At 39.6% G+C, this 13149-nt stretch overlaps 2 protein-coding genes across 2 annotated transcripts in view; one reads left to right on the top strand and one right to left on the bottom strand.

Moving 5' to 3' along the window:
* PVALB (parvalbumin) overlaps window positions 1-3443 on the bottom strand; it is a 36956-nt gene extending 33513 nt beyond the window's left edge. Inside the window, exon 1 of the mRNA XM_054188303.1 lies at window positions 3371-3443. The gene's annotated coding sequence lies outside the window, so the exon portion shown is untranslated. The remainder of the gene's footprint in view (window positions 1-3370) is intronic.
* Window positions 1680-12805, top strand: NCF4 (neutrophil cytosolic factor 4). Its single transcript, XM_054188301.1, has 10 exons — window positions 1680-1899; window positions 3667-3751; window positions 4954-5107; window positions 5408-5478; window positions 6241-6368; window positions 7379-7436; window positions 9150-9248; window positions 9990-10120; window positions 10214-10279; window positions 11067-12805. The coding sequence occupies exons 1-10, from the start codon at window positions 1868-1870 to the stop codon at window positions 11293-11295; spliced, it is 1053 nt and encodes a 350-aa protein (XP_054044276.1). The 5' UTR covers window positions 1680-1867; the 3' UTR covers window positions 11296-12805.
* Window positions 12806-13149: the final 344 nt, after the last annotated feature.

Here is a 13149-nt window from a genome sequence, read left to right on the forward strand (position 1 = left end):
ACTTGTTCTTGAAAAGCCATGCCTCCAGGTAAACAATAAACAAGTATTTTTGCATTGTGTCATATCTTCTGTCTCTTAAAAGATGTATCTGCATTGTATCTAGATTATCTTCCAAGAGATTTGAAAAGATTTGAATATCCTTTTTACAATTTTCTTGTCAAAACTATGATATGTGTCAAATATAACCAGTTGCCTTAAAAGCACCCCTCCAGCCTTTCTATTTCACTTCTATTAAAGTCTGTGCAGTTCTTGGGCTTTCTACAATCTTTTTTGCATGTGTCAGGAGGGCCCCTCTGAATTTTCATGAGTTCATATATATTGATCTTGTGATTAAGAGTTCTGGTCAAGGTGATCTGTTCCTATTTCCTTCTGAATGTCAGGAGAAAGCAAGAGGATTGCAGTTAGAAAACTTGATTATTGTCTCTCTCACTCGTGGCAAAGGGAATAATGAGCCTGACTTCAGGGTAGATGAGGACTGCACATTTAGCAGGCCTAACCAAGAAAATGGAATACACACAGAATATGAAGGTCTGGGGAAATACTTACATCCAACGTCACCACTTAAAACAACTCTGCTAAGTCTGTGTGGGCAGCACAGAAAATCCAGTTCAGAATTTTGTAGCTTCTCCTGGTCCCTTCTGATTAAAAGACACTAAATCCTCTCTCAAATTCTATAATGGTGCCTTCAGTTATCCACAGGAAAGAGACGGTGAAGAATTTACTTCATTAAATTGCATTGAAATGCAGTTTACTCTCAAGGCTGATGATTACAGTTGTAAATAGAGTTTTATTTTGAAGGATGCTGGTTGACCTTGGCTCCATTCAGATGAGAATTTTTATACTTGACAGCGGAAGAAGAAGGAACCAAATATGTATTGAACATGAAAATGGAAGAGAGTCAAAGTCTGAAATGGGGAGGCAAAGATACTGTGCATGACAGCTTTTGACTAGGGCAGATAAGCTATGCTGCAACTTATCTGCAGTGTTCGGAAATGATGGTTTCCTCCTCACTTTTGTCATTTTATTTTCTGCTTGAAAGATTGTCAACCGTTGTTATACAAATGCTATATCACTACCCGTTGTGTACAAGGCAGGACAGTCGGGATTCTCTTTGGGTGAGATATTACCCTGTCTTTGTAGGTGGCAAATGTGGATTGTTTTGAACACGTGAAGCTGAAAAGAGTCCTCTTTCAAGGACTCATGTCTTACTTGCATTGATCCATTCTTCAAAGCTCATTTCTGAATCTGCTGTGCCTGATACCCTGGACCTGTATGTTTGACAAGGTCGAATTTCCTGAACGTGCTTTCTGCTCCCACTTGAAAATTTATTCTTTAGCTCCACCTCCTGGCTCTTGGTCCATGGAAAGTAGGTTTCTCGGGAATCACAGAGCCTCAAGAAGGATCAGAAGTATTCATCCTATTTTACAAACATTAGTGTAGAGGTGTATTTGGTGACATTTTGGCTGGGGCAAAACAGAATTTGTTGAGACCACTCATACTGGTTTTCCACTGAGGCAGATGTTTCGGTGAAGAGGTGGACAACGGAATACGTGGCTCTCAGTTTCTGCTTTTTGTTGGTCTTTTGGTTTCTCAACTGTGGCAGTTTCAATACATGACAGACATCACAAAAGAGTGTTTCTTTATGACTGTTTTTTCTCTAGTACTTCCTCAATCTCAAGGGGGTGGGGAGGTACAGAAGAAATCATCCCACACTGAAACATTAAAATAAAGATCTCTGAGGCCTTGCAAAGGAGTCTTGATTCGCGCAGGGAGAATTGCTTTGACCGTGTTCATCCTATTCAACCAGGAACTGCCCAAGAAGTGGAGGAATAGAGCTTAGCCATCTGGATTTAAGAAGCTGAAAGCCATGTCTCTTCCCCGACAGCTGCGAGAAAAGAGGTAGTGTGTCTCTCCCTCCTCCTGCCTCCCCACAAGCCTCCATGTAACTGCTACGATCTGTTCATTTAATTTGGATGCAAGCTTCTTTAATGATTCTAAACAGCTTATTGTTATCGTAGTTTCCAAACTATTAGGCTGCTCAGTGTGGAGCAGACCATTTCTTAAGTTGGAGTGGACTTTCTTTCTTCTTTTCCTGGGGAAAATTCACCACCTAGGACATTAGCGTGTCATTGTCCTCTTCATAGCTGCAAACAATTTCCCTTTTACTGGGGTTTGCGATATGAGTGTTTGTGATATGACTAATTATATCTCTTGATTTCCATAACCACATCCCTCTTCACAGTAAGTGGCAGTATTTAGGGTGTTGTGGGTGGTGCTGATTCATGTCATTCTCCCCGTACAGCAAGCTATTGCAAGACTTTGCATCATTACTTCAGCTTTCCAGATGGGCTACGCATTGTGGAAGCCCCTGCTTGGGATATTCTAGCAGAATAAACTGAGCCAACTGCTGTGTTTTTTGTATTATCAGAATATTGAACATCACATCAGCTTGGCATTTCTTAGATGATCCTTTTTAAAGTTTCTCTTTCTCTCTACCTCATTTATTATCCTTTTTCCTTCATTCTTGATCCTTTTTACTGAAATGTTAATATAAATACCATTTTAACAACATTGAGTTCTAAGATTTAAGCAAAGGTGTTTTTGTTTCTGTTTGTCAAAGAGGTAGAAGGTCCTGAGGAAAAGGCATGTGCCAATCCATGCTGGTTTACTGTGTGGACAATATAGTCCAGAAACATGAGAGTGTGGTCATATGGCTGCTCTTCGGGTGTTCCCGTGGGGATACTTCCTTCTCTCTTGCTTCCGATCCAATACTTTCTGGGATCAGTAAAGCTTATTCTAACCTTGCCCACTATCATGTGTTCCTTCACACATTTTTGAGATTTTCAAACAATTATCTTTGTGCTTGCTTCAGCTTATCTGCTGTGACTGGGAGGTCTCCCAGTAAGTATTTGCAAGGCTACTTGTTCTTTTTTTCAAAGCCTCTCTAAGAGTGTGCTTTACTGTGATATTTACAAGAAAGCTTGACAACATTTTCACGGCTGATGCAGGCATCACTGCTTATGATATAGAACATAATAGAACTAATAGAACATACAGAACTTTGCTTTTTTTTCTGTTAGTGCTTATCCTTCTTTCTTATATGTATAAGGTACATTGTATGCATCTTACACGTAGAGTGTAAGGTTTTTAGGAATTAGCTTTGTGCTGGCAGTTTCTAGAGCACCTAGCACAACACAACTGTTTCCTATTCCCTACAGTAATGCAGTAATAATAACAGCATAAATCATGGTATATGATGATCTCCTTAGAATAAGAGATATTGCTGCAGAGTTATTGTAAGACTACTAGATCCTGTAGGAAGGATTAAGAATGCATCCACAGTTCATCATGTTTCTCAGGAAAAACTTACCAGATCAAGTATTTCTTTTGTAGTCCTGCTATTCTAGCAAGCCTAGGAACGATAGGGATGTTTTGCAGGCTTGATGAATCTTCACAACGGTCACTGACTTGTGCTGAACTTATAGAAACTTGGCATCTCAAGATCAGATCTTCAGAGAAAGAGAAAGACACCACGAGTTTCTAACTTCTTGGTTTTGACACTAGACAATGTGAAGTTGCCTAACTATCTTTGTTCTGTATGGCATAGAAACCTCCAAAGGCTGGTGCCAGTATGAGTAACCTAAATCTTTTGTTCTTGCTTCACAGTGATTTTGACCAGCTTCCAGATGATGTACCTGTTTCAGCTAACATTGCAGACATTGAAGAGAAGAAAGGCTTTTCTAATTATTATGTAAGAAGGGAGATTTGTCCTGTCTCTATATGCCCTCATCTGTGACTGGGTTGGTTGTGGGAAGCAAAATGCAGTTAATCTGGTGTAGTTGCTTTTTGGCATGAATAGTTCCATGCGGAGAACTTCTCAGTGCTGCTTTTTTTCTGAAATGGAGGTTGGTCTATCACAGATTTAGTCTAAAAATTTGTCTGGGTTAAATGTGACAGAGGTATCCTCTAACATTGCTTGTTTTCTAAATTCTTACCAAATTTCTGATTTATTTACTGTTAGAGTGCTGCATCTTTGGTGAAGATAGTGGAAAAAGAATTCAAAGAGGGTAGAAGGGCAGGGTCTTCATTATTGCATGGTACTGGCAAGTTAGGACGCTTCCATCTCCACAGAAGGTAGCATATTAATAAATCATGAAAGAGCACAGAGGAAGGGAATAGTAGGGAAAGGCAGTGTGAGATTTTCTGAAAAGGGGTTTTGGATAAGATCAGCTTAGTCTGAATTCTGCAGGATGTGCTGCTTTTGCTGGAGACATTGCTCATAAAACTTTCCTACTGCAGTATCCAGGTTTTACTCTGGAATATAGTGATGTTTGGTTTCTCTGTCTTTATGTTTTCTGAAGGATCTGGCTGCAATGTGATTCGGAGGTCAGTGCATGGAAATCATGGGCTCCTTTAGAGCAAAGCAATTTTGGCAAGAGATAAGAAATAAGAAAGTGGTTGGAGGAGGTCAGACCATCATTTCTGCAACTGTGTACTTTAAAGTCAAAAAGAAGTATGAAGGCCTCCAACTCTGAAAATCAATTCATTTAGATGTTTGTCTATAGATTTAGATGTCCAAAGCATCCTACTGTAAAATGTTTGTATTTATCTTCCTAAAATGTTTTGTTTGTGACCGAGGGAAGGTGTGTAAGCATAAAGTAGTATCTAGTGATTTCATGTGTTCTTGTAAGTTTATGTAGCAGAAAGTAGCCACAGGGACAGGATTCACAGGAAAGCTGGACCCACACATATACCGCACTCTCTAGTGCTAACTTGTTTTCTGATACTTGAGCCTGCAGATGCTCAACTGAAGTCTTGATTTACACTCTGCCCCTAAGACAATATTCCCACTAATGCAGAACCGATTTTACGTTCCTATTGTATGTCTCACTTTCATTTGGTAAGTATTTATTAGTATGAACCATCAGCCTGAATGCCTCTTCTCTGTTTCAGATGTTTGTCATTGAAGTAAAGCTTAAAGGTGGTGGCAGATACCTGATTTTCCGACGCTATCGTCAGTTCTATGCCCTGCACACCAAACTAGAGGAGAGATATGGGGCAGAGAGCAAAAACAGCCCTTTCACCTGCACACTCCCCATATTGCCAGGTAAGCTGCCAGTACCAAATCTGTGCATGACTAGCAGCTTTCTCAGCCCCAGGCTGTCCTAAAGAGGAGTGCGTTGTAGGGAAGTAGTTGTGACAAAGAACTAGTTCCCCGCTGCGGATGATGGAGAAGTCAAGTTCCATTGGCAGTCCCTCCACTTGTGGTAAAGTTCATTTAGAAACCTAAAATCCTTTAGAAAATATGTATTTACTTGGAGATCCTACTTTCTCCTGATTGCTTAATTTCTCTGACAGACTCCATTTTTTTTTCTTCAATAACTGTCACGGGTTTTATATTTTCCAGGAAAAGTTTATGTTGGGGCCAAAAAGGAAATAGCTGAGAACAGGATTCCTATCCTAAATGTCTACATGAAGGTAAAACTTAATTTTAAGGTAGAGATTGTGCTGAGCACTGCAGATACTTACCCCCTGAAATCACCTAAGAGAGACAGTACTGTTGTACTCCTAGGTATCTGCTTCTCTCTGTATTGTTTTTCCTGACGACACAGTGTCCACACTATGGGACAGCCCACAGTCCTGTTCCCCAGATTGTTCAGACTGCAGGATCTGCTGGAGTACGCAGTTCACAAAGGCTCACTCCCTGCCTTCATATAGATTATCCTTACAAACCCCCCCCACCAAGATGTATGAGAAAGTGGTGAAACTCCAGGACTAGGAGAGTGAGGTGAGCTTCTGGGTGTACCTGCTCTACAGTGAAGACACAAGCCAGTAACATCGAGGAGAGAAATTCTTTTTGTGAAGGTTAACTGAAGACCTGACTTTAAATCAGTGAAAGTCTGAAGCACTGGCCAAGACTTCCAGTACTTAAGATTACCTTCTTCCCACAGTCATTCATGTTCTGAAGGGAAACACAAAGAGCAATTTACTCCTTCTGCAGTAAATCAGGCACAAAAAGAGTGAAGCAATACATTGGCCAACTCCAGGAGTAAACAGGAGAAACTGTCAGCTGTTCAGCTGTGTCCTGCTGAGCGAGAAGGGAGAGGAGGGAGATTTCTGGCAGTAATGAGTATCCTTCATGATTCTGTAGGTCAGAGAGGCATATTTGTTACACGTAAATAAACAGAGAATTGGTCTCTCCCACTGTTACACTCTGCTTCCTACTTGCTGTTGGCACAGAACCTACTCTGCCTACCCGTTTGGGTGTTGATGGATGAAGAGGTCCGGCTGTTCTTCTACCACTCAACCTTTGATGGTGAACAGGTGCCTCACAGACTGAGACGGCTTCGCCCACGGACACGCCGAGTGTAAGTGATTGATGTGTTTTTTCAGCATTGCTTGACGTAAGAGGTGCTGCCCAGTTTTTGCAGGGAGAGATGAGGATCACCACTGTGTTTCCCAAGTAAATCCATGAAGTCCTAAGATGAGTATCTTTGTGGTAGAGTGAATGCAGGGTATTTCTTGTTTTCAGTAATCTCTAACTTTTAAAGTGGATGTGATACTCGCATTAAAAGAAAATTCCAAAATAGGAGTATAGCTTGCTTTTAAAAAGATGCTGCTCAGGTCTATCTCCTTGATAATTTTTTAATGGTAATACCTACTATAATACCTACTATAATGTGCAGAATATACAGGCCAAGCTTAAGGACATACGCTTGCACCACTGAACTCAATGTGAGTTTTGGCACTGAATTCAGTAAGATCTGGTTCAGACACTAAATGAAACTAAATTTGTTCCTGTCCTTTGTCTAAACAGGGGCCTGTCCTACATAGCAACATTGACACCCCTTTGGAGAACTGCTAAGTAGACGTCTTACTTCATTACCCTTCAGACAAAATAATTCTCCTTTCAACATAGCAAAGATGGACCCACTTCTTTTTCACTTACCTCAAACAGTGCAAAAACTGCACGTGTGTCTGCATTCATGGCTGTGTGTGTGATGGCAGAATTTGAACTGGATGCCATAAATGCTAGAAACAGGGATGCCCAGAAGGCAGAGTAGGGGGGCTGAGCAGTGCTGTGGAAAAGAGGTCCAGGATACTGACTGTATTGAAAATTCCATCTGTTCTCAGCAGCAGACATCATCAGATTGCTGCTGCTCTGCTCTGAAACAGAGAGAACTGGGGCAATGTTGTTGCATCTGTATTTATTTTTTTCAGTGCTGCAAACAGATTCTCTCTCATGCAGTTTCTCCAGTGATCTATGGCTTGTCTGCCTCTTAAATAATGAAAATGCAGACACCGTACTACTGATCATGTAGTATTTTTGATGACTAGGAAGACATACTTACCTCCCTGTTGTCTCCTTCCTTTGCAGTAAGAGCATTTCACCTCAAGTGCCTATTTCTGACCGCATGGCAGCTCCACGGGCTGAGGTGAGTACTCTGCACAATCTGTCATAAGATGGGAGATTAAGCTCTGTTTTACTTTGGTGTCTCATCGATCAAGTTGCCTTTTCCAATTAGAGCTTGGGGAAAGAAGGGAAAGTGAAATCGACACAGGAAAGCAATTGATTTTAACAACAGGGAATGAAACAAAAGATGGAAAGCAGTGTTCTGTTCCTCCTCACTTGAGTAATAACAAGGTCCATTGTGAAGTCAGAATGACAGGAGGTTTGAAACTGAGAGACATAAAACCATAGAATTGTTAGGGTTGGAAGGGACCTTAAAGATCATCTAGTTCCAACCCCCCTGCCATGGGCAGGGACACCTCCCACCAGGTCAGCTTGCTCAGACCCTCATCCAGCCTGGCCTTAAAAATGTACAGCTTGCTGCCAAATGGTCCACGTTTACATAGTGACACACATAAATTAAATTTTAAACAAGCACAAGCTTCAGTCTCATTGACTTCAGCAGAAGTTTAAAAGCTTTGCAGGTGAGGCATCTTAGTATTTTCTGTAACATAAGTGTTTTACTGAAAAATGCCTATACCCTTGTCTTTTGCTGTATATTGTCTTGGTATTAAGCACATGGAACGGCTTTGTAACCAGCACTTGTCTGAGCATGTTCTTTCTTCCTGGAACACGTGACTTTGCCATGTGAGATTAAAAAACCCGATGCAAGTGCTTGGAGGTTTGTTGGTTTTGTTTTTTACACTGAGTATGACAGGTCTTGGGTGTTACCTAGTAACTTATTAATATTGAATATACCTACCATAACTTTTCAATAGATGAAAAAAGGCTTTTGAAAGAGCTATTAGCGTAGACATATGAACGTCTAGCACAACAGTAGCCATTGTCTTTTTTTTATTAGGAGAACTCTTGGCATTAACAAGACTGAAAGAACCATCTCAACACAGAATAAAGAACACCATTTCATTTTTGCTCCTCTAAGAGCATTTAAATGCCTACCGTGTTCTCTAAGAACAATGAGAGATATGCATTTTTGATAACTCAGCCACTTTATTTATTCAAGGACAGCATGTTAGGGTGGTAGTATCTGCTTAGCTCCTTTCCCACCCCCACCCCCCCTTGAAGCGGGCATCCAAGTTCCATTTTAACTACATGTCAATTTCCCAGACTTCCCAAATCTCTCTGTTCAGCATACAGGCTGAAAGCTAGATGTAAAACCAAAGTTAGTTACCTTTAAATTAGGACACAACACTTCTGCATTTTTTTGGAGGCTCTTCATGATATTTTGCAGCAGAAAGCTGTAAAACTGCAACCAGAAAAGAAATATATTTTTTTTCAGTTCTCAGGATTTCAAGTTTTCAAGTTGTGAGTTGTCTTCAGCTCTATTGACTTACTTGCTTTTAAGTGTTTTCAACGTCTTGATATTTATTTATTTATTTCTCTGGTGCTCAGTGTCCTGCACTTTAAGAATCCTAGCACGTAGCGCCCTCAGAGCTGTGTTTATCCTAGTGCTTTAACCACTTCTTCAAGGCATTTTTGTGTGTGATGAGTAGGAGAAAAAATTGTGGGAACTATAGACTACAGTTATGTATGTGGCCTTTCCCCAGAAATACATCTGTGATGACAAAGTACATACTATGGTGCTGCTTTATGCTCTTACCCCAAGAACAGAACAGAAAGAAAGATTCACATTTGTAATTCTGTGCATTAATAATTCCGGTGTTATTACTTTCCATAGGCACTGTTTGATTTTTCTGGAACCAATAAAATGGAACTCAGCTTCAAGAAGGGAGACTTGATCTATCTACTTAGCAGAGTAAACAAAGACTGGTTGGAGGTAAGACTGCGATAGCGGTACTGAATTATTAGCATATCTTGAAATACATGACTGGAAAGGGCTCTCCTAGTCCTTGGGACCTGTCTCCCCCTTTCAAGGAGAAACTGTATCATAATCAGGTCTTACTGTCAAGAATAAATACTTGACTCCAAATTTGAAATTGTTTCCTCCCTTGATGGTTTTTAGCTTACCAATTTTCTGCCCTCTAGACTTCAGTTTTCATTTGCATTTGCTTCTGCTGGAATGTTTTTAAATTCTTTGGAAGTGATTAGAACACAAAAAGGCCACAGAAAGGAGACGGAAACTCCATTTCAGCGATTAATTGGTTTTTTGCCTCAGGGTGAGTTGCTATATACTTCATGCTTCATACCACAACACACGTCAGCCTGATTAGAGAGAACTTGGGCAATGCAGCAGTGTTCTTAAAAAGGATGAGGAGAACATACTGCGTGTTTGCTGATATCATATCTCTGCTTGCTCAAACACCACGACCTTCCTTGGTAACCATCTGACTTTAATTTTTTACACACTGTTTCACTTCCCCGCCTTGTATTTGACTATGCGATTGTATAATCTTTTTGTAGGGATACCATCAGGTCACTTCCATGGCCTTTGTTTTCTTGATTACAGGAGAAAAATTTTTACTGTTGTTTCCATGGAAATTAATTGAATTCCAGAACTTACTGCATGTGGCCCAAACTGGCATGGTTTTCTTCATTCTAACACTTCCTATTATTCCAGGGAACAGCTAATGATGCCACTGGGATTTTCCCATGTGCTTTTGTGAAGATCATAAAAGATTTACCACAGCAGGAAGACACAGTTAATAAAGTTCGCTGTTATTACCATGACGAGACTATGAGCACTGTCAGGTAGTAAGAAAATAGTCTTCCAGTTTACTGCTGAAGAAATGACAACAATTCTCTTGTCATGATATATAATGAATAGATTTGTTCTTGTTATAGGGATATTTCAGTGGAAGAGGATCTGAGCAGCATTCCATCATTCAAAGATCTCATGGAATTGATGAGGTACAATGCAAGCAGTCAGTTGTATGTTTAACATCATTTAAACGTTTGTGAAGTTCCTTCCAGTCCTAGATTTTCCACATTCTGCTTGGTCATCACCATGTTTTGGGTGTGAAATACTTTTCAAGTGTCCTGAAGAAGTTGCATTTTGACTTGGCCTAGGGCCATCTGTGAAGACGCTAGTCTGCCTTGGGATTGTCAGTAAGGATGGATGCCGCACACTTCTAACTGAATTATGCTGGGTAGAAGTTTCCACTTCTTGTTCTAAGACCAGAGCCATACCCCCATGCAAGGATCCAATATACCTCTTCAGGAGGCAGGACACCGCCTTCTAACACCTGGTAAACTAGTGTTAAACTAGATTAATCTGGTGTTGGAACATCAAAACATTAGAACAGCAAATGTTAGTGATAGAACACCTGTGCTAATATTCTTCCATTCCTTAACCTGCCCTCCCCTCAAAAAAAGCAACCATAAGTAGGCAAAAGTGGGTCGTAACTACAGTCAGCTCTTGTATATGAGAATTTTATCAAACTCACAGATTAATTGTGACAGGCATGTGGTGTTACTGCAAATGGTTCTCGGTTCTAACAGTTTTCTTAGCTTAAACACAATACTGCGTGAATGTGGCTGTATCATTTCTAGTACTAGCGTATCAAGAATGCCAAGACACACAAGGCTTTGTGTGGCTTTTAGCAGAAGGAATTAGGTTACCAGTTTACTGTTAATTATGCAACACCTCCCAGGCGTTCCTTGATTTCTGGGGATCAACCCATTTCGTTTCTGCCAGGCGGGAGTTTGACCAAGATGACATTGTTTTGAATTACCGGGACCCTGACGGTGATCTGATCCGGCTACTCTCCGATCAAGATGTTGAACTCATGGTGTCTCAGAGCAGGAGAAGGCGATCTGAGAAGCATTTCTTCCCTTGGAAGCTGCACATCACGCACAAAGATGACTTGGGTGTCTACAACACTAGTCCAGGAATAGATGCTACTCAAACAGTAAGAGCAACATAAGCGCTATATAGAAATGTCCCAGTAGGTAGCTATACAGTCCTTCTGTAATCCCTCTCTGCAGACAGTTTCCTTTAACAAGCCTTTGAAGTAGGCTTGAAAGGAGTAATTTTACTAATATATTACCTTTCAATGCAAAATCTGTACTTACTTAGCTTTTTCAGCTTTTTAGCACTCCTCTGTAATAGAGACGTCTACATAGAGCTCACAGAAAGTGAGGAACAGAGAAATAAAATCACTGGCCGTATTCACAAAGCAAGTCAGTGTTAGCCTGCAATAGAGGTTTAGTGTCCTGAGTCTCAAGACCTGCTCTAATCTCTATTCTTGCTCCCAAAGCTAATTATTTGTCCAGAATGTCTTCATAAGCTTTTTTTCTAGACTGCCATAATTTTCTCTTAGCTTGCTGATATGAAGGTTTGTGTGCCAGTGCTCATGAATGTGCAATTATTTCTGTTACTTGGGAGTCTGCCTGGGCATTCAGAGCTTGTCCTGGAAGCATCAAGAAAACTTTTTTATATTTCAGTGAAGAAATCGCAGCCCACCTTTGCTTTCTTCTTTCTACTGACCAATATTTTGAATTCTGTGAATGAAACCCAGTATACCTGTGGTGTTCCTCATAGACCTTTTTGTAATTGTACAGACTACTTATTTCTGCATTCTGGGAAAATTTGTGTGATACCTATTCAAATAGCAATTTTTTCTCTGTCTGTCTTCTGCTTTCTGACATCTCATTGCAAAGTAGAACTAACAAGAAATTACTGTATCAGATTCTTCCACAAATAAAGTTACACATGAGTATATTTTATCAGTTTCTATTCAAAATAATTTTTTTGGGGGGGATGAAGTAATTCTGCTCTTTTTTTTTTTTTGTGTGAAAGTGAGATAATTTTAAAGAAGAGTTTGAAAGCTATTCATCTTTCCTTCAAGAGTAGTTCATTATAGAACAAAAATATATCTTGCAATAATTTCTTTGATGTTCATGCAATTAAAATACTTTCTTCTTGAACAAATATACTGCTGCTTATAAGAATTACAATTTGTGTATGTTTTACATAAATTCTTTGATACCTAAAATACTGTATTTTAAAACTACCATGCAGTCATGATGTTAAAAAGATACCAAGTATAAATATAATCAGTAAAAAGTTAAAAGAATTTTCGAACACCATGCTTTGGATTTGACTGTTAGTTTCTGTGGCATTAGGCTACAATTCCCCATTTAAAAAAATATTTGTCCCTGATCTGCTGCTGAAATTTGTACAGGCAAGAGGGAAGATTAACAAGTATCTGAAGGTACTAAGAAACAGTTAACTAATGATGGACAACTAACTAACCTGCCCCTCCCAAAACTGGCAATACAATGTTTTCTCTTTTTCTTAGATGTTACCTGTAATGCTATCAGGTAATAAGATCAACAATAACAATAAAAGTATTTAAGATGACTTATCCTTTAAACTGTTTTGTTTTTTTTCTTTCTGATGTATATACATAAACTTATTTATATACACAAGCTTTAATATTCTATTCTCCATAGCCCTGCATTTATGCATATATGTGTATTGGAAATAAAGGAAAGAGTTTATATATAAAGATAAGCATATTGTTTGCTATATTGGGATCCATAAATCATTTCTTACTTGACACTTTATTAAATGCATAGTTGTAGCAGTATAACAATTCTGTACAGGCTTGTACAAGAAAATGCGTTTGGTCACCAAAGAGTTGTAAGATGTGCTACAGGCCATATCTGCTTTCCAGGTTCCACCTGAAGAAACCATGCAGACTAAATTTCAGAGGTAGATAACATATATTCAGAAGAGACGGAGATTATGTCTTCCTTTTTTCCAATGGTGGAAG

The sequence above is a fragment of the Rissa tridactyla genome, chromosome 1 (assembly GCF_028500815.1).
Source record: "Rissa tridactyla isolate bRisTri1 chromosome 1, bRisTri1.patW.cur.20221130, whole genome shotgun sequence".
Classification (NCBI taxonomy): domain Eukaryota; kingdom Metazoa; phylum Chordata; class Aves; order Charadriiformes; family Laridae; genus Rissa; species Rissa tridactyla.